The sequence below is a fragment of the Leptopilina heterotoma genome, unplaced genomic scaffold, assembly GCF_015476425.1.
Source record: "Leptopilina heterotoma isolate Lh14 unplaced genomic scaffold, ASM1547642v1 Lhet_52, whole genome shotgun sequence".
In the NCBI taxonomy this organism is placed as follows: Eukaryota; Metazoa; Arthropoda; class Insecta; order Hymenoptera; family Figitidae; genus Leptopilina; species Leptopilina heterotoma.
In genome coordinates, this window is record NW_025111114.1 from 4,858,545 (window position 1) to 4,880,764 (window position 22,220).

At 21.4% G+C, this 22,220-nt stretch overlaps 4 protein-coding genes across 7 annotated transcripts; 1 reads left to right on the forward strand and 3 right to left on the reverse strand.

Moving 5' to 3' along the window:
- Positions 1-2,326: 2,326 nt before the first annotated feature.
- LOC122508073 lies at positions 2,327-9,960 on the reverse strand. 2 transcript variants are annotated; one of them, XM_043621169.1, is made up of 6 exons: positions 9,832-9,960; positions 8,911-9,202; positions 8,732-8,840; positions 6,352-6,702; positions 5,688-6,000; positions 2,327-3,281 (listed from the first exon to the last, which is right to left on the reverse strand). In XM_043621169.1, the coding sequence occupies exons 2-6, from the start codon at positions 9,174-9,176 to the stop codon at positions 2,818-2,820; spliced, it is 1,503 nt and encodes a 500-aa protein (XP_043477104.1). In that variant the 5' UTR covers positions 9,177-9,202; positions 9,832-9,960; the 3' UTR covers positions 2,327-2,817. The 2 variants fall into 2 exon arrangements, with proteins under 2 accessions (XP_043477104.1, XP_043477103.1); XM_043621168.1 differs by lacking the exon at positions 9,832-9,960 and having other exon boundaries at positions 8,911-9,502.
- Positions 9,684-22,206, forward strand: LOC122508075. Its single transcript, XM_043621172.1, has 6 exons — positions 9,684-9,704; positions 20,096-20,239; positions 20,329-20,533; positions 20,645-20,742; positions 21,855-21,985; positions 22,062-22,206. The coding sequence occupies exons 1-6, from the start codon at positions 9,699-9,701 to the stop codon at positions 22,204-22,206; spliced, it is 729 nt and encodes a 242-aa protein (XP_043477107.1). The 5' UTR covers positions 9,684-9,698.
- Positions 10,255-17,540, reverse strand: LOC122508071 (FK506-binding protein 15). Of its 3 annotated transcripts, none has more exons than XM_043621166.1 (12): positions 17,343-17,540; positions 17,015-17,155; positions 16,326-16,851; positions 13,269-13,481; positions 13,126-13,164; positions 12,800-12,970; positions 12,503-12,685; positions 12,220-12,430; positions 11,788-12,074; positions 11,589-11,714; positions 10,541-10,732; positions 10,255-10,466 (listed from the first exon to the last, which is right to left on the reverse strand). In XM_043621166.1, exons 1-12 carry the CDS (start codon positions 17,420-17,422, stop codon positions 10,386-10,388), a joined length of 2,250 nt encoding a protein of 749 aa, XP_043477101.1. In that variant the 5' UTR covers positions 17,423-17,540; the 3' UTR covers positions 10,255-10,385. The 3 variants fall into 3 exon arrangements, with proteins under 3 accessions (XP_043477101.1, XP_043477102.1, XP_043477100.1); XM_043621167.1 differs by having other exon boundaries at positions 10,255-10,481; positions 12,794-12,970; positions 17,343-17,539; XM_043621165.1 differs by having other exon boundaries at positions 12,794-12,970; positions 17,343-17,537.
- LOC122508076 (NADH dehydrogenase [ubiquinone] 1 beta subcomplex subunit 8, mitochondrial) lies at positions 17,607-19,879 on the reverse strand. Its single transcript, XM_043621173.1, has 4 exons — positions 19,768-19,879; positions 19,152-19,381; positions 18,031-18,192; positions 17,607-17,914 (listed from the first exon to the last, which is right to left on the reverse strand). The coding sequence occupies exons 1-4, from the start codon at positions 19,856-19,858 to the stop codon at positions 17,855-17,857; spliced, it is 543 nt and encodes a 180-aa protein (XP_043477108.1). The 5' UTR covers positions 19,859-19,879; the 3' UTR covers positions 17,607-17,854.
- Positions 22,207-22,220: the final 14 nt, after the last annotated feature.

The window sequence follows — 22,220 nt, forward strand, 5'->3', positions numbered from 1 at the left end:
CAAATATTTTAAAATATTTTCATACATTTCAATTATTTCCTAAAATTTTAATAAATTCTTCAAAAAAATTCAATTATTTTTATAAATACTAAAATTCTTTGCAGGAATTAAATAATTTTTAATCAAATTTAAATAAAATTACATGAAAGAATTTAATTATTTTCAAAAATTTCCATAAAATTCAATTTCAACAAGAATTTAAAATTCTATAAAAATAATTCAATTATTCTCAAAATATTTTAAAAAATTCTTTATAAAAATTAAATTACTTTCAAGGCAATTTTTAAATATATTCGTCAAAAAAATTGAAACTTGAAAGAATTAAATTATTTTCAAAAAATAATAAAATTCTTGTGATGAATTCAATTATTTTGAATTCTTGTAAAGATTTTAATATTTAAAAAAGTAATTTAACTGTTTCGAAGGATTTATTAAAATTTTAGAAAATAATTGAATTTTTTTTAAAAATAATATTAAATTTTTTTTTTAAATTTGAATTCTTTCATGAAATTTTATTAAAATTGTATTAAAAATAATTAAATTTTTGCAAAGAATTTTACTATTTATAAATTTATATGAATTTTTTCGAAGAATTTATTTAAATTTTAGAAAATAATTTAATGCTATTAAAATTTTTTCTAATAAATTAAGAAAAAAATTGAATTCTTTCTTGAAATTTTTTTGAATATAATTGAATTTTTTCGAAGAATATATTAAAATTTTAGAAAATAATTGAATTTTCTTGGAAAATATTAAAAATTTAATTCTTTCATGGAATTTTATTAAAATTTTATTGAAAATAATTGAATTTTTGCAAAGATATTACTTTTTAAAAAAATAATTGAATTGTTTCGAAGGATTTATTAAAATTTTAGACAATAATTGAATTGTTTCTTAAAATAATATTAAAAATTTTTTTAAAATTGAATTCTTACATGAAATTTTATTAAAATTGTATTAAAAATAATTAAATTTTTGCAGATAATTTTATTGTTTATAAATTTAATTGAATTTTTTCCGAGAATTTATTAAAATTTTAGAAAATAAAAAATTTCCATAAAATTCAATTTCAACAAGAATTTAAAATCCTCTAAAAATATTTCAATTATTCTCAAAATATTTTTAAAAAATTCTATATAGGTAAAAGTTAAATTACTTTCAATGCAATTTTTAAATATATTCGTCAAAAAAATTGAAAGAATTCAATTATTTTCAAAAATTAATAAAATTCTTGTGATGAATTCAATTATTTTGAATATACTTAATTTTAATAAAATTCTTTAAAGAAATTTAATTATTTTCGAAATAACTTTAGGTAATTGAATTTCTCGTAAAAAGTTCATTATTTTCAAATATTTTTATAAAATTCTTTATAACAGTTTAATTTTTTTTAAAATTTTAATAAATTCTTCGAAACATTTAAATTATTTTTATAAATACTAAAATTTTTCGCAATATTTCAATTATTTTGATAAATATTCTTCCGAAAAGAATTTTAATAGAATTTCTCGAAAGAATTTGAATTTTCAAGTATTATCATAAAATTCATTTATTTTCTAAAATTTTTAATAAATTCTTCGGAACAATTCAATTATTTTTATAAATAGTAAAATTATTCTCAAGAATTCAATTATTTTCAATACCATTTTAATAAAATTCTTCTTCATAAAATCCAATTGCTTCCAAATTTTAAATTAAAATTATTAAAGATACTCCATTAGTTTAAAAAAAATTCAAAGAAATTCTTCAAAAGAATTTAATTAGGATTTTTAAAAATTTTAATAAAATTCTTCGCGAGAATTCAGTTATTTTCCTAAATAATAAAATTCTTTGAAGGAATTCTATTATTATCAAATTTTTTGATAAAATTCTTTGCAACAATTCGATGATTTTCAATATATAAATTTTAAAATTGAAAATATTTGAAAAGAAAAATTATAAAATAGTTAAGAAACATAAAAGCAAACAACAACTAACTTCAAACTAAAAAAAATCTTCTTTAGTTACAAAAATATTTCCTTTTTGTTGAATAGAAGAAAAATTAACTCTTTTTTGGAACTTGAGGCCATAAAAATCAAAAGGAAGAAAAAAGTAAGTAATTACAATCTTTTTTTTAATAATAATTAACGTAAATTTTAATTTTTTTAAAGTGAAAAATATTTATTTTTGCCTTGCATAATTTTACTATATAATTATTATTTACGTTTACTTATAAATATTTGTTCGATGAATTTAGTAATTAAACTGAATTTAATAGTTGAATTGAATTTAATAATCAAATTGAATTTAATAATCATATTGAATATAATAATCAATAATAATGAAGTTGAATAAAATTGAAATATTAATCGAATTGAAACAAAATACAAAATTAAATATACATTTAACATATAATTATATAAATACGTGGTTTTGTCAGGACAAATTTTCTTAACTAAACCGAAATGTCTGCTACTGTATTTAAATTACACATCACTTTGTATAACTATTAACTATACTTGAAAAATATTAAAGTGCTCTTCTCTCTACATTCAGAAAAGAAAATGCTTTTTTAGAAAAAAACACACAAAGAAAATGTCAAGAAAACTACCGAAATGTAATTTCTAAAAAAACGCGTGAAATATTTTAGCTGTACATAATAAATATAGTTTTGAAAATAACAGCCTCTTTAAATCTTAACTATTTAACGATTATTTAACTATTTTTCAGTTTTTTTTTCTTTCTTTTTTATCGCTTTTGTGCGTAACTATAAAAATTTACATAAATTTTCTACGCACCCCTATACATAATAATGTTAATAATTAGAGTTATTTAAACTCAAGGCACAAAAATATAGTGTGAAACATCATTACTATCTTCCATTACTTTTGACTTGAGAAGTTTGATTTCTAATCTCAATTTTTCCTTTTTTAATTTTAACATTTCAGTCTCATGAAAAAGTTTCTCTTCCTCAGCTTTAAGAACAGCTAATTTTTGATGTATCAATAAAGGTTCACTTTCGTCCGATATCATTATTTCACGAATATTGTTACTTTCGGGATTTATAATATTTCTTGTTTTCACACCGTTTGCCTCACTTTCTGCACCGCTGTCTGCTTCCGTATCGAGTGCACCTTCCTTGACGACCCAAATTTTCTCCGAATCATGAAGTGGATTCGGAGATTTTATCACTGGTGATGAACGATTTGACAGGACTTTTTGTACAAAATGCGATGAACTGGGATTTATTTTCTTCATTTTCTCATCGTCAATGTGAGCTGATATCGACTCTGGAGAGAGGGCTGTAAATTTTGTTTTTAAATTACTAATTATTTTTTATTTCTAATTTTATTTGGTATTTAGTTTATCGCAGGCATCGCACTCAATAATTAGTTTTAAAAAAGTAGCAAAAAGTGTCTCTAAGACTAAAAAAAAGTAGATATCAAAAAAATAAATTTGACGACTAAAAAACTCGTTTTAGTCTATTAAAAAAAAAAAAGACAAAAATTTGATTCTGTATTTCCTGATTTCCATAAAAAATATTCACTGTATTTCTTATCCTGATAACTTCAATTCTAAATTTTTATCAAATTCAATTATTTTCCAAAATTTTAGTTAGAATTCTTCAAAAATTTAATTATTTTTAAAAATAATTTTTGAAAGCAAATAAATAAATTTTTTTTAAATAAAAAGATTTAAATTCAATTAAATTTGACAAAATTTCCAAATTAATTCGAAATTTAAATAACCTTTTTTAATTTTGACGAGAATTTTCCTATATTCAAAAAAATTAATTAAAATTTTTCAAAAAGTTACTTTTTTTATAATTTCTAAATTAAATTATTTATACTTGAATAATTTGTGTTCAACTAATATATAAACATTTACTTATTTTTCCACATGAACTAAAATTTTAATTAATTTTAATTCAAAAGCTTTATGAAATTTATCTCCTTCTAAAAATTTGTATTATAACGAATTTTTAATATTCAATTCTAATCTAAAATTGTAAGTGAAATTCATTTTTAAATCAATTTTTATTAAAAAGTTCCAAAAGAATTCACTTATTTAAAAGTAAAAAAGTAAGTAATTAATAGAATAATTCATTATTTCTTCAAATTGAATAAGAATTTTAACAAAATTTTTGAAAATAATTAAATTTTTCGGAAAATTTATTTAAAATTTTTATTAAAAATAATTGTATTTTTGCAATGAGTTTCATTAAAATTTTTTAACATATATATAAAATAATAAATCATTTTATGAAAATTTAAAAGAATAATTTAATTATTTTGAATAATTTAATTAAAATTGTATTCAAAATAATTGAATTCTCGCGAAAATTTTTTGTTTGCTTATTAAAATAATTGAATTCTTATAAAGAATTTTATCATTATTTTTAAAAATAATTAAATTCCAAAACATTTTCTTAAAATTTTTGTAAATTCAATAAAATTTCACAAAAGTATTCAGTTTTTTTCTTAATTCGTTACAAAATTTTTCAATTTTATTTATAAATAGTAAAATTCTTTGCCAAAAGAATTTAATTATTTTTTTAAATGGAAAACCTTTGCAAAAATGGAATTATTTTCAAAACATTTTCACTAAAGAATTCAATTTTTTTTTAATTCGCTATAAAATTTTTCAAATGAATTCAATTATTTTCTAAAATTTTAATATAATTTAATAACTAAATGTTTTATTTCAATTATTAACAAACACGATTATTTTAAAAATTTGAACGAAATTGTCAATACAATTCAATTATTTTTAAATTTTTAATTAAAATTATTAAAAAAAACTCCATTATTTTAAAAAAAAATTCAAAGAAATTCTTCAAAAAGAATTTTCCTAAATACCTACATTAATTTTAAAATTGAAAATATTTAAAAAGAAAAATTATTAAAAAAGTTAAGAAACAAAAAAGCAAAACGATTATTAACATAGACTTTTAAAAAATTGAATTGTTTTAAAGAATTTTATCGGATTTTTCGAAATTTGTTGAATTTGTTTGACTAAATTCTTTAAACTTATTGAAAATTAATTAATTTTTAAAAAATTTAGTTCTTTTTATTATTGTAAATTTTGAAATTAATTAAATTTTTTCAAAAAATATCTCTCAATTTTTTAAAATAATCTTTTTTGTTAATAATTGCATTAAAAAATTTTAGGTATTGAAATTTTTAAGAAATAATTGAATTTCCGAAAAGAATTTTATTGACTAGTTTGTCTTTAAATCTTTTGAAAATAATGTAGTTTTTTTCGAATAATTTTACTTGAGTTTGTTAATATTATTGTAATTAAAGATTTTAATATAGAATTATATTAACATTTTTTGGAAATAATTGAATTCTTTTAAAGAATTTTATTATTATTGAATAATTAAATTCTTTCGAGGGATTTTTATTAAAATTTTTGTGGAAATAATTGAATTTTCGAATAATTTTATGAAAATTTGAAAGAATAATTAAATTATTTCAACTATTAGCGGATTTAAATTTGTGAAAATTAAAAAAAAAAATGAAAAAGTAGCTTTTAGTGTCACACATTTAAAAAAAAGTATCCAAATAGTAGCTAATCGTAAAAAATGAAGTAAATTTTAGTAGATAAGTGCGAAGCCTGTTATCGTAATTATTTTGTTTCTTGTATAGGAAAAGAACAATTTTTCTTGTTTAATTAGAAAAAAAAGAAGTTAATTAAAGAATTACCTTCATGATTTGGAGATTGACTATCTTGAACGCTGGAGGATAGTGGATAGGTATTAAATTCTCTCTCGTCGACAAATACGGAACCATCGGCATTGACAATTGATTCGACAATAACAGACGGATCTCCGTCTTCCATCACTAATTCGCCGACAATTTCTCCATTAACACTTATCATATCCGTGTCTCTTGCGGCACTGACCAATTGACTTTCGGCATTACTCATCTCATCGACAGACTCTTCTTGCATTAGAGGATCGCAATAATTGTCATCAACGTCGTTTCCTTCTCCCGCTTCTAATTCGTTCGATAAACTCTGCAATGATAGGAAATCACTTTAAAAATAGTAAAAAAATTAGATGCATACAAAATAGAAATAAAAATTAGAAACAAAATGAATAGAAATAAAAATTAGAAACAAAATGAATAGAAATAAAAATTAGAAACAAAATGAATAGAAAAAAAATTCGAAACAAAATGAATAGAAATAAAAATCAGAAACAAAATGAATAGAAAGAAAAATTAGAAAAAAAATTCGAAACAAAATGAATAGAAAGAAAAATTAGAAACAAAATGAACAGAAAAAAAATTAAAAACAAAATGAATAGAAAGAAAAATTAGATACAAAATAGAATTAATTTGGAGATATTTTGAGTTATTTGAGTACATTTTGAGCCCAGCATGATGGATCCTGTTCGGTTTTCAATCTCTTTATGGTTCGCGACACTTCGTCCTCGCACTCGATGAAATTCTTTCGATTCGATTCTTTCTTTTGAATATTTTCAATGTCGTGTATCTTCTTAAAAAGCTGATAAGCCCGCTCGGGTGTTATTTCCTTTTTATGCTTATTAGCAGCCGCGATATTAAATAAATCCTTTGAACGTAATATTTTATTAGTCCGCAATCGAACGTATTCCTTTAGTCGTTTTCGATCAATGTGCAGTTGCATTAAATCTTGAACCTCCTGTTTTATCTCACCGCACAATTTTCTTTCTTGAGGTAAATTTTTGAATAGTTCCTATTAAAAATATTTCCAAACATGTAGAATTTTACTTTTTTTTTGCAAATTATAAATTTGCGATTTATATGTAAATGCGGTATTCCATTTCTTATTATTTTGTAAATTAAAAAATTTTATATTCAATTATTTTCAAAAATTCAGATAAAAAATTCTTCGAAACAATTATTTTCATAAATAATAAGAAAATTCTTCGCAAGAATTAAAATATTTTTAAAAATAACAAAATCCTTCAAAGGAATTCAATTATTTTCATAAAAAATAAAATGTTTCGGAGGAGTTCAATTATTTTCAATACAATTTTAATAAAATATCTCGAAAGAATATAATTATTTATAAAAATATTAATTAAATTCAATTATTTTCAAGAATATTAATATAAATTAAATTATTTTCAAAAATTCTGATAAAATATATTCTTCGAAACAATTCAATTACTTTTAATAAATTGTAAAATTCTTGGGAAGAATTCAATTATCTATTTTTGTAAATAAAAAAAATTCTTCTGTGAAATTCAATTATTTTCAATTCAATTTTAATTAAATTTATGAAAAAAAATTCAATTATATTCAAGATAATTTAAAAAAAATTTCTTAACAGGTTCAATTATTTTTAAAAATGGTAATAAAATGTTTTTAAACAATTCAGTTGTTCTCAAAAGTTTTTTTTATAAACTTCTTTGTAAATTTCAATTATTTTAAAAATTTTCAATTAAAATTACTTTAAAACAAAACTAATAATTACAATATTTTTACAAAATTTAATGAAATTCTTCAAGAAAAATGTAATTATTTACAAAAACTCTATGAAAATTGTTTAAAAGAATTTAATTTTCTATGAATAATTTTAATACTATTAAATGGAAAAATTGTTAATTACAATTAATAATAAACACGATTATTTTGAAACCTTGAAAGAAATTCTTCTTAAAATTAAATTATTTTAAAAATTTTCAGTAAAAATTATTTTTAAAAAACTTGATTATTTTTAAGAAAATTGAAATAAATTTGTTAAAAACAATACAATTATTTTACAGAATTTTAATAAAAATCTCGCCAAGAATTAAGTTTTTTTAAAAACAAATTTAATTACATTTTCTCGAAAGAATTCAATTATTTGCAAAAATGTTGATAAAATTCTTGAAATGAATTTAATTATATACAAATTTTTTTATAAATACTTTACAAGAATTCAATGATTGCTCATCGACAATTTAATTATTTCTGAAAATAATTGAATTCCTGAATAGAATTTTATTAAAAATTTTTAAATAATTGAATCTGTGCGAAAAAAATTATTATTTCTACAAATAATTGAATTTTTGATAAACTTTAAAAACAAGAAAATTTTTTAGAAGAATTTTATTAAAATTCTATTTAAAATAATTGAATTCCTGTGGAAATTTTACTATTTATTGATATTATTTAATTCTTTCGAAGAATTTAAAAAAAAACTGTTTAAAAATAATTTAATTTTCCCTGAAGTTCAATAAAAATTGTATATATTTTAAATAATTGAATTCCAGCGAAAATTTCATTATTTATGAAAATAATTGAATTTCTGAACAGAATTTTATTAAAACTTTTTTAAATAATTGAACCTCTGTGCAAAATTTAATTATTTTTTTAAATAATTGAATTTTCTCAGAGAATTTTTACAAGATTTTGAAAAATAATTGAAAATTTCGAAGAAATCAATTAAAAATGGAATAGAAAATTGTTAAGAATTTTATTATTTATTTTAAAATAATTGAATTTTTTACGAAGATTTTTATTATTTATAAATTGATTAAAGAATTTTATTCCAATTAGTGAAAATAATTGAATTCTTAATAAAATTTAATTATTTTCTAATTTTTTTTATAAATTCTTTACAAGAATTCAATGATTTTCAGTACATTAATTTAAAAATTTTAAACATACAAAAAGTTAGGAAACAAAAAAGCAAACAGCAATTTATAAAAATATAAATTTCCATTATTTTCTTAAATTCTTATTTCTTAAAGTTATGAAAATAAAAAATTCTTTACCTCTGAAATTTCGTGATTGTGTTCATTATTTACACTCGTTACTTCCAATTTTGTACCGTCTTTTGAAGCTCTTAACATAATGTGAGCCTGACAATTGGTTCTGATAGATCTAAAAATAAAAAATAGAAAATTATAATTGACTCGAATTTTGAATTTTAAAAATTCGTTGATGAACTTACTGCGATTGTCGTCTTCCAGCTCCTCGGGGAAAGAACTTTTGTCCACCATAAATGCAGGCATATTTAACAGAATAATATTTTAATCTTGCACTTATAGGACGAGCTGTTTTCATATGTGCACCATTTACTGTTCTACTGTCTCGTCGCCAGTAATGCACAAGACTTTGTTTCGAAAATTTTTCCAATTTCTGCTCTAGTTCCTCGTAACTCTCAAACAATTCCCCAAGACGAAAAGATATATCCTCATCATCCGTGGCATTGTCCATTGCAACACTCAAAATCTAGTGTCTAGCTAAAATTTTTCGAAAATTGTATCATAAACATTCAGATCTTTATCTCTTTTTTCTAATTCTGTGTTTTTCTATTTATATTAAATCTTTTAAAATAATATTGAATATTATAAAAATTTACAATAACGTTTATATCAGTTGATATTTAATTCTTAAATATCAAAAATAATATTTATAAAATAAAACATCTTCAGGGATCGCGGATTGGACCTTTTGCCAAAAGTTAGGTTAGAATTACGAAAAATAATTCAGGCAAAAAATTTTGAAAAATCATTTTAAAACCAGTTTTTAAGGAATTGAATGTAAAAAATTACAAATGTTATCGTATTTTTATTTTTTATCAAACGAATTTTGCAATATTTTTGAAATTATTGTCATTTTTTTTTTTTTTTTTTTGAGGTTATGTTTTCATTTTGATTGGCGTGGCACAAGCCAAGATGGTTGAAAAACTGCGCCCGTGAAGAAATCACTGTTTTCTCGAGAGACGGGTAAATAATAATGGAGGTAATGGCAGGAGAATTTGTCATTTTTCTCTTAAATTTTCATTTCTCGGGCATTTTAAAGTTTAAAATCATATTTTAAAGGGCTTGATTCTGTTAATTGAATGACAAAAAATGTAAACACTTCTTACCTTGGTCTTATCCAATGACGCACTAGACAAAAATTACTCATCTGCGGCGCAACTGTTATACGTTCATTTTAAATTCCTTTTGTTATTCTTTTTTTTCATTTATTTATATCGAAATAATTGACATTTTTTTTTTATTTATTGATATTTTTCTTATTTTCCAATTGTTATCACTGCAGTTTATTTTATTTTTTTACTATTGATATCTATGTAGAAAAAGCAAAATACTTTTTTTTTAGAATATTTAAAATGACTGCCATTTCATTTCAAGAGGGAAATATTTGATAAAAAAATATTTTTAAAAATTATAAATCTTATCAATTATAAAATTAACAAAATTAGGCAAAGTTAGATGAAAAGTATTTTTGTAATACTTTTTAGGTTATGAGAACAAAAAAAAGGGATTTTAAAGATTTGCGCGGATAATTTTTGGAATAAAAATTGTTTATGTTTCGTGTTTAGAAGAATATAAACATTTTGTTTGTTATTCAATTATACAAATCACATATAAAGCTTCTTTTATTAATTTTTTTTCTCGATTTTCTCATATATCAACGTTAAAAATCGCTCAAATCGGCTTCATTACTAGAATCTAGTGGTGGAATTGGCGGTGGTACATTTTCAAATTCCGGAGCAATCTACAATATAGAAATCTGATAGAAATGTATTAGAATACAATGAAAATGAAAAAAATTATTTAACAAATAATTACCTGAATAAAATTATTCAAATTCGTCTCGGAATTTAATTTGAAATCGTTTTTCGTGTCTTCGTTGTCTTCTTTTAAAGATGATGATGATAATCTCTCTGTTTCCTGTAATTGACTATTTTTCTCTTGCATTTTCTTTTTATCACTCGATTCTTCCTCACATTCATCGCTATTCAGTACTTTTAAAGTTATGTCCTGTTTTTAAAATATTATAAATTTTATTAAAATTATTATTAATTAATTAATAATTAATAATAATAAAGTACATGTTCCGGTAATCTGTTCGCAGTTTGAAGTTAGTTGTTCGCTTTTTTCTTTCTAAACTTTTTTATAATTTTTCTTTTCAAATATTTTCAATTTTAAAATTAATGCATTAAAAATCATCGAATTGTTGCAAAGAATTTTATCAAAAAATTTGATAATAATAAAATTATTTCAAAGAATTTTATTATTCAGAAAAATAACTGAATTCTCGCAGAGAATTTTATTATTTAAAAAAATAACTAAATTTTCATAGAGAATTTTATTAAAATTAAAAAAAAACCAATTAAATTCTTTTGAAGAATTTCTTTGAATTTTTTTTAAACTAATGAAGTTTCTTTAATAATTTTAATTGAAAATTTTGATAGCAATTGGATTTTATGAAGAAGAATTTTATTAAAATTGTATTGAAAATAATTGGATTTCTGCAAAAGATTTTACTATTTATAAAAATAATTGAATTATTGCGAAGAATTTTACTATTTATAAAAATAATTGAAATGTTTCGAAGAATTTATTGAAATTTTAAAAAATAATTAAATTATTATGAAGAATTTTATAGAAATGTTTTGAAAATAATTTAATTTTTGTAAAGATTTTAGTATTGAAAAAAATAATTGAATTGTTTAGAAAATGTAAATAATGGTAATTGAAAATTAATGGCAAATAAAAATAGTGCGGTAATTGAAAATAATGTTAATTAAAAATAGTGGCAAATGAAAATAATGTCAATTGAAAATAACGGTAATGAAAATATTAATTTTCTAAACGTATTTTGAATATTTCTTACCCTCAACGTGTTAGCAATCGTTTCTTTTATAAAACTAGTTGAATAATTGTCTTCTATGAATTTTGACAGTAATGTGTGGTACGTATTATTCATGATCAATTTCACTTCCTTATTTTTATCACTTTTCTGAAAAGAAGAACGTAATTGTAAATTTATAGTGTTTATTTTTATTTTCTTAAAATAAAATGAGAAAACTTACAGAAGTGGATTTAATTTGATTTGTACTTGCAGCAATTTCTAACGATTTGCAATTAGATTGAAGTTGTAAAATTTCCCTCTCTAGATTGGAATTTCTCTTTTGACAATCATTCAAATTTTCCCTGGCAGCTTCATGAAGTGTATTTAAATTATCGAACTCTTGTTTCTTCGTTGCTAGATTCGTTTCTAAACTTAATATTTTCTCCTTTAGTTCCAGATTCACTTGATCTAAACTCCTTTTTTCTTCTTTCAGTTTCGTTATTTCCTGGTTGGCATTATTTGCTATTTCTGAAAATAATTTTACAATATTATTATTAATTCCTAGGTATTATTAATTATTATTATTATTATTATTATTATTATTATTATTATTATTATTATTATTATTATTATTATTATTATTATTATTATTATTCAATATTTTCGTAAATACCTCTTATCGTCTTCAGTTCCTCTTCTTTGGTTAAAATAGTCTCTTGCAATTGATTCATTTGACTTTTATTACTTTCCTCAAGTTTACCGGAAGTAAAAATTGAATTACTTTTCGTTTCTGGTGAATTCAATGAGAGAATCATTTTCAACGTGTTCTCCATTGTTTTATCATTGCTCGGTGACGAAGCGTTTTGAAGTTCCAAGACGTGGAACTAAAATCAATGAAATTGAAAATTGGTATGAATCAATAATTAATAAAATGGTATTTTTGAAAATAAAATTACTTTATCCAATAATCGTTGAATATTGTCGGATATTTTTGACATTCCCATTCGAATCTCGGCATTTTGTGTTCTTGACTCAGTTAAAAATATATTCAAACTTGGATCTAATGTTCCAGGCATTGTTTGAGTGACGAATTGTTGTGCCATGGGAAAAGTTTGACCGTCAACCGTCATATATTGTGACTAGAAATTATTGAAATTAATTCATTTTTGATAAAAAAAATTCAAATTTTAATTTAATTTTCCATTTAATTTAATTTAATTTAATATTTTAATTTTTTTCAATTTTACCTGCACTTGAGTTGGTGACCATTGTGGAGTGTAAACGACTGGATACAATGACGATTGTACATTAGGAACCGATGAAGTCACTTTTGATTTAATAACTTTGTGAAGATTACCAGTTTCTGTAATTTCGTGACTAGATTGAAATTGCTTTTTCGATGGACTTGTCTCTGGCAATTCTCCCTAATAATAAATTTTAATAAATTTTTTAATTTAAAAATCACAATTAATATTTATAGGTATTAATCACAATTACTGATATTTTTAATTTTCATTCACGTCTTTTGAAATTTAGTGTTTCTATTTTTCCAGTTTAGAGAAAATTCTTCTTATCTCACCTTTCTGTGTCGTATTGTTCGTTCTTTTTTTATCTCATCCTGAAATTGACAAAGATGATTTATTTTTAAATTTAAAAATTTTGAAAAAGTAATTTGAAAAAAGCTGTGATTTTAATAATAAAATTTAATAAAAACATGTAAACCTCAGTGTCATCTGAATCGGTAGTCGTTGATATGGAAGTTTTTGGAAGAATAGATTGTCCCATTTTTGCCATTCTCGATATTATCGAAGCCTTACTTGACGAGATTAAACTCTCTGCTTCTGGAATTTTCATTTCCTTTGCCCTCTGAATATTTATTATTTCTATTTCGAGAACGATGTCTCTTTCCTTGGGAAATCCAGGACCGAGGCTAATCTAAAAATTATAATGGAAAAAATATAATTATGGGAAGACCGGGTTGCCACAAAAATTTAATTTTCATTTTCCCTGACCCTACAGAATATTCTGATTCACTCTAAAAATTATTAGAAACACAACAAAAATTCTCCAATTACATTTATTTACGAATTTCTTTAATTGTAAAATTATTCAAAAACACCAATATTTTAATAATTCCAATTCAATTATTATTTTGTGCAATTTTTAACTAAAATTCTTCTTAAAAATTTTCAAATTTATTATTTGTTTACAATTCAATTAGAAAATAAAAACTTGAAATAATTATAAAAAATTTTGATTAAGCTTTTCGAAAAAAATTAGTTCCTTTGAATTTTTAATATTAAAAGTATGAAAAATTCAGATTTTCAAAAATTTTAATTTGAAAACTTTACAAAATTCAATTATTTTTAAAAATTGTCCATTAATTGCTATCTTCCTGTTTTACAACAATTTAAATTTCTATAAAATTGTTAAAAAAAAATTTAATTATTTACAAAACTTTTAATAAAATCCTTCGCAAGAATTCAATTATTTTTATAAGTAATACAATTTTTCACATCACTTCAATTATTTTTAAAAAAAGTAATAAAATTCGTTGTAAGAACTCAATTATTATCATAAATATAATAAAATGTTTCGTAGGATTTAAATTACTATTTTTAATGCAATTTTAAATGAATTTCTCGAAAAATGTAATTATTTTCAAACAATTTTTGCAAGAATTCAATTACATTTCACAAATAATGAAATTCTTCGATGAAATTAAAATATTTTCCAAATCTACTATTTAAATAAAATTTCTCAAAAGAATTCAATTATTTAAAAAAAAAATGTAATAAAAAAGGATGCAATAATTCAATTATTCTCCTAAATAATAAAATTCTTCACAGGATTTCAAATATTTTTTAAAAATGTAATAAAAATGCATTGCAAGAATTCAATTATTTTCATAAATAATAAAATTCTTCACAGGATTTCAATTATTTTTAAAAAATATAATAAAAGTTCGTTGCAAGACTTTAATTTTCCTAAATAATAAAATACATTCTTCTCAGGATTTCAATTATTTTTAATAAAATTTTAAGTAAATTCTTCGAAAAATGTAATTAATTTCAAAAATTTTATCGAAATTCTTCGAAAGAAATAAATGAACAATTATCAATTATTTTTAATTTTTCATCTGAAGTTTTATCTAAAATTTATTTTTAAAACAATTTTTATTAGAAAATTCTACGAGAATTCAAATATATAAATTCAAAAATGAAAAAATTATTGAATAAATGAATGTTTCTCAAAATTGACGTCTCATAAAATGTTTTATCAACAAATTTTTAAATAATCGAATTTTTTCGACGAATTTTAATAAAATTTTCAAGAAGACTTACATTTTTTGAGGAATTTGGTTAAAATTACAATTAAAAATAATTGGAACTATTTTTATGAAAATAATTGAATTATTGTGAAAAAATTTGTAAATAGTTGAATTCCTGTGAAATGTTTATTATTTATGAAAAGAATTGAATTTTGGAGAAGAATTTTATTATTTTTAAAGATAATTGAAATTTTGACTAGAATTTTTTTTTGAATTTTTGAAAAAAAATTGAATTTTTTCAAACATTTGTAATTTCTCTAAAATACAATTTTTTTAGTGTTGTTAACTAAAATTCTTGTATAAATCCATGATTTTTAATAATTAATTAAATACATAATATTAAAAAGTGAAATAAAATTAATTATGAATCCTGCAAATTTAATTTTTAAAAACAATTGAAATTTTGCAATGAATTTTATTAAAATTTTTGAAAATAATTGAGATTTGGCAATGAATTTTATTAAAATTTTTTAAAGTAATTCAATTTTATTGCTTTTGAACATAATTGAATTGCTGCGAAGAATTTTCAAAAAATTCATGCAAATTCTATTTTTTATAATTATATTCTTGTGAAAGTTTCATTATTTCAGAAAATAATTGAATATTTGTGTAGAACTTTGTTAAAATTGTTTTTAAATAATTGAATTCTTTTGGAAAATTTCATTAAAATAATTGATATACAAATTATTGAATTAAGAAAATATTTGAAAAGAATTGAAATTTTGCAATGAATTTTATTATAATTTTTGAAAATAATTTAATTCTTGTGATGAATACTATTATTTATGAAAATAATTGAATTTTGCAATGAAATTTATTAAAAATTCTAAAAATAATTGAATTTTTCTTTTTATTTATAAAGATAATTGGGAATGTTGACGAAAATTTGTATTTAGTTTTTTTTCTAAAATAATTGAATTTCTGCGAAGAATTTTTTTAATTTTGAAAATAATTGAATTCTTGAGATGAATATTTTTATTTATGAAAATAATTGAAGTTTACAATGAATTTTATAAAAATTCCTGAATATAATTAAATTTTGGTGAAGAATTTTTGCTATTTATAAAAATAATTAAAATGTTGACGAGAATTTTTTTTTGAAAATAATTTAATTTCTGGAAAGAATTTTAATATTTATTAAGATAGTTGAATTCTTTCGAAGAATTGTATTAAAATTTTTAATATTGAAACCAATTTCAAACAGAATTGAAATTAAAATTTGTCAAAAAAATATTTCATTAAAATGATTTATAAGTAATAATTTTATGGCAGTTTTTTTTTAATAGAATTAAGTTATTTAAAATAAATTATTGTCAAAAAAAGAAGAAATTTGTTTTTTCAGAAATTTAGAATTTTCTTATGAATTCTAAAAGTTGAATTTTTTTTACTTTTCCCTGACCTGTGGCAATCCTTGAAGAGTAAAAAAATGATAAAAATTTAATAATTACCTGCTTACTCGGCGGTAATATTAGCATTCGTCTCAAATTTTTCATCGTTCCCAACAATATTCTTTCCCAATTATCATCAGTGGAAATTTCCACTGTCATTGACAATTCAGCGGTTGAATTATTTTTTAATGGTTGAATTATTTCTGTGGTAATAATGTATTTTAGGGAAATTTCATCACCCTCTTTTGCCTTTTCTCCCTTTTCATTCACTGCATTTAAATCCTGATAAATTAAAGAATTATTCGTCTTTTCACGACGTGAAAGATATCGTGAGACGCCAATTTCTCTTGCAAACTCAATGCATTCTTTACTGGTTTCAAAAAGTATTGACCAATTTTCCTTTCGATTATCATAATATGTAGAATAATTATTTGCCTGCACAATGTAGGAGAAATCGGGATTTATCGAAACAATGGATATGTGCTCTTGTTTACTTCGATAGAGTATTAATTGATACGATTTTGTAGAAACATTTCCCACTAGAGCGAGGCCAAGTTTTCCTATCGATGTATAATTTCCGTTCTGTCTATTCATAATAAATATTGATGAATTATTTAGAAATATTAACGTTTCACTTGCAGTTTTTCAAAAATGAGGTAAAATAGATCAAAATAAATAATAATATTAATAAATTATAATAATTAAAAATAAAATTTCTATCGTACAGTAAAAAATTATTATATACTTACAATTTATAAGCGTGTACAGCTTTTGCAATAACAACTTCGGTTTTCGATTCTTGAGTAACATTTTTTTGTTTTGTTGGAAAAATTTGCGGCTGAGTATTTACATTATTTGTGTTCATACCAAATATTGAAGCCAATCTGGAACTATAATAATTTTTACGTTTTGTTTGTTTAAAAGGTTTAAAACGTTTGTAAACTTTAAAAAATAATCTTATAGGTTATGTCAATTCAAATTTGTTTATTATCTTTCAAATAATAAAGCAAAAATCTAATTAAAAGTATTTAAATACAATACGTTAAATGATTTATTAAAATTATTAATAAAAATTACCTTCCGGAAGGTAAAAATCCATCATCATCTTCCTCGCGAAATATTTTATCAAGATCAGGTAATTGATTTTTGCCACTCATATTTATAAAATTGTTATAAAATATTTATATACGATTTACACAAATTTACAGTGGAAATTAAATGTGAGACCAAAGACGAAAACGAAATAAAGTAAATTGTGTTTATCTCGTTTGACAGCTAACCTAAAAACAACAACTTAACTCATTGTGTATAAACAGTTTTCTTATTTACCGACAGGAGAAATTTTCTACAAAATTATTTTTTTTCGGTTTTCTCTATATTTAAAAAGAATTAAGAAGAAATGATAAAAAACTTTGAAGTTTTAACAGAAGCATAAAAGAGGTAAATTTTAACAACACAAAGAATTTAAATATTCGTTTCCTATATATTTTTTGCAGAATATTTATATACATATTTTACCAAAAATGAGTGATTATTAACAAATTTTCATTCTGCTTATTTAATTATTTTATCTGTAAATTAAGAATTATTTATTTAGCTGGATCAAATGTATAATGCTTGACACCGGCTTGTGGCCATTGTTTCTCCATCTGAAATCAAATTTATTTTTTAATAAAATTTCAAATGAGAACATATTTTATAGTTTCTAATTTAAAATCAGAGCATTTCTTTTGAAATGAGATTAGGTTTAAAATTTAACACTTACCACCGCTGGGAAATATTTATAATCTTCTGCCAGTAGAATAACAGATACAAATATAGTAACAAATGAAAAAAATGTAACAAACGCTTTCCTGTTTGAAATTCTCGGTTTAGTTCCTATCCAGTCAATTTTTTCTGGACCAATCATGTCAAATTCTTCAGGAAGCTAGAATTATACAAATATTACAAAATTTTTTACTTTCAAATATAAATTTTTTAAATAATTTCATAATCAAATTCAACAAGAATTTTAAATTCTCTAAAAATAATTCAATTATTCTCGAAATATTTTTAAAAACTTCTATATATAAAACTTAAATAACTTTCAAGGCAATTTTTAAATGTATTCGTAATAAAAATTTGAAAAAATTCAATTATTTTCAAAAAATAAAATAAATTCTTTAAATAAATTCAATTATTTTCGAAACAACTTTAATTGAATTTCTCGAAAAAATTTCATTATTTTTAAATATTTCTATAAAATTCTTCATAAAAATTTAATTATTTATTGAAATTTTAATAAATTCTTCGAAACATTTCAATTATTTTTATGAATAGTAAAATTCTTTGCAATAATTCAATTATTTTTATAAATAGTAAAATCTTTTGCAGAAATTCAATTCTTTTCAAAATAACTTTAATAGAATTCCTCGAAGGAATTTAAATTTTCAAATATTAACATAAAATTAATTTATTTTCTAAAATTTCAATGAATTCTTCGGAGGAATTTAATTATTTTTATAAATAGTAAAATTTTTCGCAAGAATTCAATTATTTTCAATACAATTTTAATAAAATTCTTCTTCATAAAATTCAATTGCTTTCAAAATTTTCAATTAAAAGAATTTTTTTGATATTTATGAAAATAGTTGAACTTTGGTGAAGAATTTTGTTATAATTATAAAGATAATTGAGATTTTTACGAGAATTTTTTTTCAAATTTTGAACATAATTGAATTTTATTTATTTATTTTGAAAATAATTGAATTTCTGCAATTATTTGTAATTTCTCCAAAGTTGAATTTTTTTGTAGTGTTTTCAACAACAAGAATTGTTAAGTATTAAATTTGAATTAAATTAAAGCAAAATTAAAAAATTTTTTTTCATACTTAGTAAGAAACTTACAGTTTCTTTATAATTTCTCCTGTCTCCTGGCATATCCCAGGGATAATAGGGATCTTTTGCCGCATGTCCAATTAATGGAAGATTAGGATAATCTCCTCTGTACTCTCCCATTTCACTTTCTTTGGGAAATGGTACATATTCATCTGGATGGAGATTATATTTTCGAGCTGCTTTTTTTCTTTCCTCTTCATTTTTAGGATAGTCGCTTGGCATGTAATCTCTCAGATGAACTTTTAAAAGAAATATTAATAAATTAAATTGAAATTTAAAAATCACTAAATAAATTACATTGAAATTTAGAAATTAATTAATTTATAAAATATAATAATTTCTCTATGAAAATTTCTTTCCGCTTTATTTTTAGGATATTCATTTGGCAGTAAATCTCTCATATTAGCTATTCAAATACATATTATTTGCTTTGTAATAAATAATAATAAAAATGGAAAAAATAAGTTGAAAATTAAATTAGATAAAGAAATAATTACAAAAATTTTAATAACAAAAGAGACTTACGTAACATAACCTTAAAAACAAGAAAAAGTAAAGAAAGAAAGGCTTTTGAAGAGAAAATCAAAATGAATTGTACAAAAAAATGGATGGTGTGAAAACTTACCTGCATTTCGAATACTACTAGTAAAATATGGATTTAATGGTTTTGCTGATAATTGTTTTGAAAGTTGAATTATTTTAGCGATCGACGCCATTTTGCACCTGACTGCTCCTGCTGTCAGTTTTATAGAGGGCACTTCATTGCAATCAATATTTTACCTATTTTGCTTTAGAAACAGTAATATTTCTTCTATTAAAAAGCATTATTTATTTAAAAATAGTAATATTGAAGATAAATTCTACAAATATCTTCCTATCATACAATTTTTACATTGTTGGCGTAATTATAAATTTCAAAAGTTAGCGGGCTTTCAATTTGCGGACAATTTCAGTTTATCGATATATCGCATTTGCTCCTGCACCGAACTTCACAGTTGTTAAGTGGATTTCTTGCAGAGAATTCAGAAAAAATGTCATTTTTAATGAGAAATATTCAACTTATAAGTAAATTATATCGAAATGGATGTATTCAACCTGTGAGTATTTAAAAAAATTCAATATTGAATTTATTCATTAAATATTTTATTTATAATTAAAAGTTCGGATATTATATGTTGTTTTCTAGGTTATGTCTGTGAGAAATTTATCTCGTGCTCCGGTTCTTTTACAAACTGCCGAAGAGGTTCAAGAAAAATCCGAGATTTCCACTCAGGAACAATTGATTAACGAAGACAAATTTAAGAAACAAGAAAAAAGTGGAGGTTTTATTAATCTTGATAGAACTGTAGAAATACCAGTGGAAACGAGTATAAAATACATTGAAAGCGAAGGTAAATCTTTTCACACTTTTTCGTTGGGTTAATTTTAAAGAAATTGAAATATTTATCCCTTTTTTCTAGACTTTTGTTCACTTTTGTTCAAAAACGTATTTTTCTTTTTAGCCTATAAAACAACATACGGCGATAATCCCATTTGGAAATTGTATAGACGAAATTTTAAAGGTCAATTTGCTCCGAGAAAAACGAGAAAAACTTGTATTGTAAGTATTGGGGATTTAAATAAAAAATTTTTTTGTTTATTTTAGAATTTTCAGGCTTTGGATATTATAATTATTTCGACTACTTTCAAATAATTTGACTTTCATTGACTTATATTTAAAAAAAATTCCACATTTTTAGTATTAAAATGCATAACTTATTTCTATTTTTATAGTGTGAAAAGTATAACTATAGACAAATCTTTGAAAAGTTATTATTGAATTTTTCTAATTAAATTTTTGAAATATACAATTACAAAGATGTTGAATAATTGAAAGTTTGTAAAATTTAATTGAAAATAAATCATTTTTTTTCAAGTATTTTATTACATTTCTTGAAAATTAACTTTTAAAAAGAAATTCAATTGAAAATTTTGGAAATAATTGAATTCTTAAAAATTTTAATGAAAAATCTTCAAGTGTAAATTTAATAAAAATGAAAATTAATTATTTACTTTATTTCAAAAAATCTAATTTTATAGAATTATTATTAAAATCTGCAAAAGCAGAAATCATTTTCAAAATTGTTTATTCTGCAAAAAAATGAATTAGTTTTTTAAAATTATTAAATAGTTTTTTTTCAAGAAATTTAATTATTTTTGAAAACTTTGAATTAGAATATTTAAAAAAAAAACTAATTCAAACGATATTGAATCTAATAAATAGAGATAAATTTTACAAAAAAAATTCTCAAAGAACTTTCGGAAAATGATTAAAAATTAATAAAGATAATTGATTTAGAGATGAAGTCTAGTTCAAAATTGTAGAAAATAATTGAATTTTTCGAAGGGTTATAGTTGTAATTTTTAGAAATTAATAAACAGAAGTTGAAATTTTCTTAATTTTATTTTCCGTGAAAAAAGAAGTAGGAAGTATTTAAATATTTATTTAGCATGAAATTATTCGAGTTTTGATTAATTGAATTTATAAATCAGTGAAGAATCAGGGAAGTACAATATAAACTTTTTTGTGACAATACCGAATTAAATAGACGACTTTTTCGACTTTTTTTCTATTTCTAATCGACTATAGCGACTGTTATTGTTAAAGTCGATCCAAGGCCTGAATTTTTATAATTTTGATGATCAAGTGTTAAATCTTTTCTATCTTTGCAGAGAGGCGGAGTTGTGTCAACCGGAAATCCTTGTCCAATTTGTCGTGACGAATATCTTGTTCTTGATTACAAAAATAGAAAATTATTGAATCAATTTATTTCGCCTTATAACGGGGAAACATTAAGTTACCGGTAAGTTTTAAATACCTTCTTTTTTTAATCCATTTTTTCATTTGTATATTCTATTTTGTTTCTTTCTTTTTTTCAGAGTTACCAATATTTGTCAAAAGCAACACAAGAATCTTCTGGTGGCAATAAAGATAGCAAAGGATCGCGGAATCGTGACCTACGATCCTCCTCACAGGAAATACAATTACTCTCATTGGTATAAACCCGAATCTACACAAATTTAATAACTATACGCCAA

Coding starts and splice junctions, on each gene's coding strand:
- LOC122508071 (XM_043621165.1), bottom strand. CDS start 17,422: ATGAGTGGCAAAAATCAATTACCTGATCTTGATAAAATATTTCGCGAG. Junction 16,852..17,014: donor GCTGTACACGCTTATAAATT/GTAAGTATATAA, acceptor TATTATGAATAG/ACAGAACGGAAATTATACAT. Junction 13,165..13,268: donor CCGATTCAGATGACACTGAG/GTTTACATGTTT, acceptor TGTCAATTTCAG/GATGAGATAAAAAAAGAACG.
- LOC122508076 (XM_043621173.1), bottom strand. CDS start 19,858: ATGGCGTCGATCGCTAAAATAATTCAACTTTCAAAACAATTATCAGCA. Junction 19,382..19,767: donor TAGTAGTATTCGAAATGCAG/GTAAGTTTTCAC, acceptor TTCTTTTAAAAG/TTCATCTGAGAGATTACATG. Junction 17,915..18,030: donor ATAAATATTTCCCAGCGGTG/GTAAGTGTTAAA, acceptor ATTTGATTTCAG/ATGGAGAAACAATGGCCACA.
- LOC122508073 (XM_043621169.1), bottom strand. CDS start 9,176: ATGGACAATGCCACGGATGATGAGGATATATCTTTTCGTCTTGGGGAA. Junction 8,841..8,910: donor GCTGGAAGACGACAATCGCA/GTAAGTTCATCA, acceptor TTTTATTTTTAG/ATCTATCAGAACCAATTGTC. Junction 6,703..8,731: donor ACAATCACGAAATTTCAGAG/GTAAAGAATTTT, acceptor TATTTTTAATAG/GAACTATTCAAAAATTTACC.
- LOC122508075 (XM_043621172.1), top strand. Junction 20,240..20,328: donor GAAATGGATGTATTCAACCT/GTGAGTATTTAA, acceptor GTTGTTTTCTAG/GTTATGTCTGTGAGAAATTT. Junction 21,986..22,061: donor GGGGAAACATTAAGTTACCG/GTAAGTTTTAAA, acceptor TCTTTTTTTCAG/AGTTACCAATATTTGTCAAA.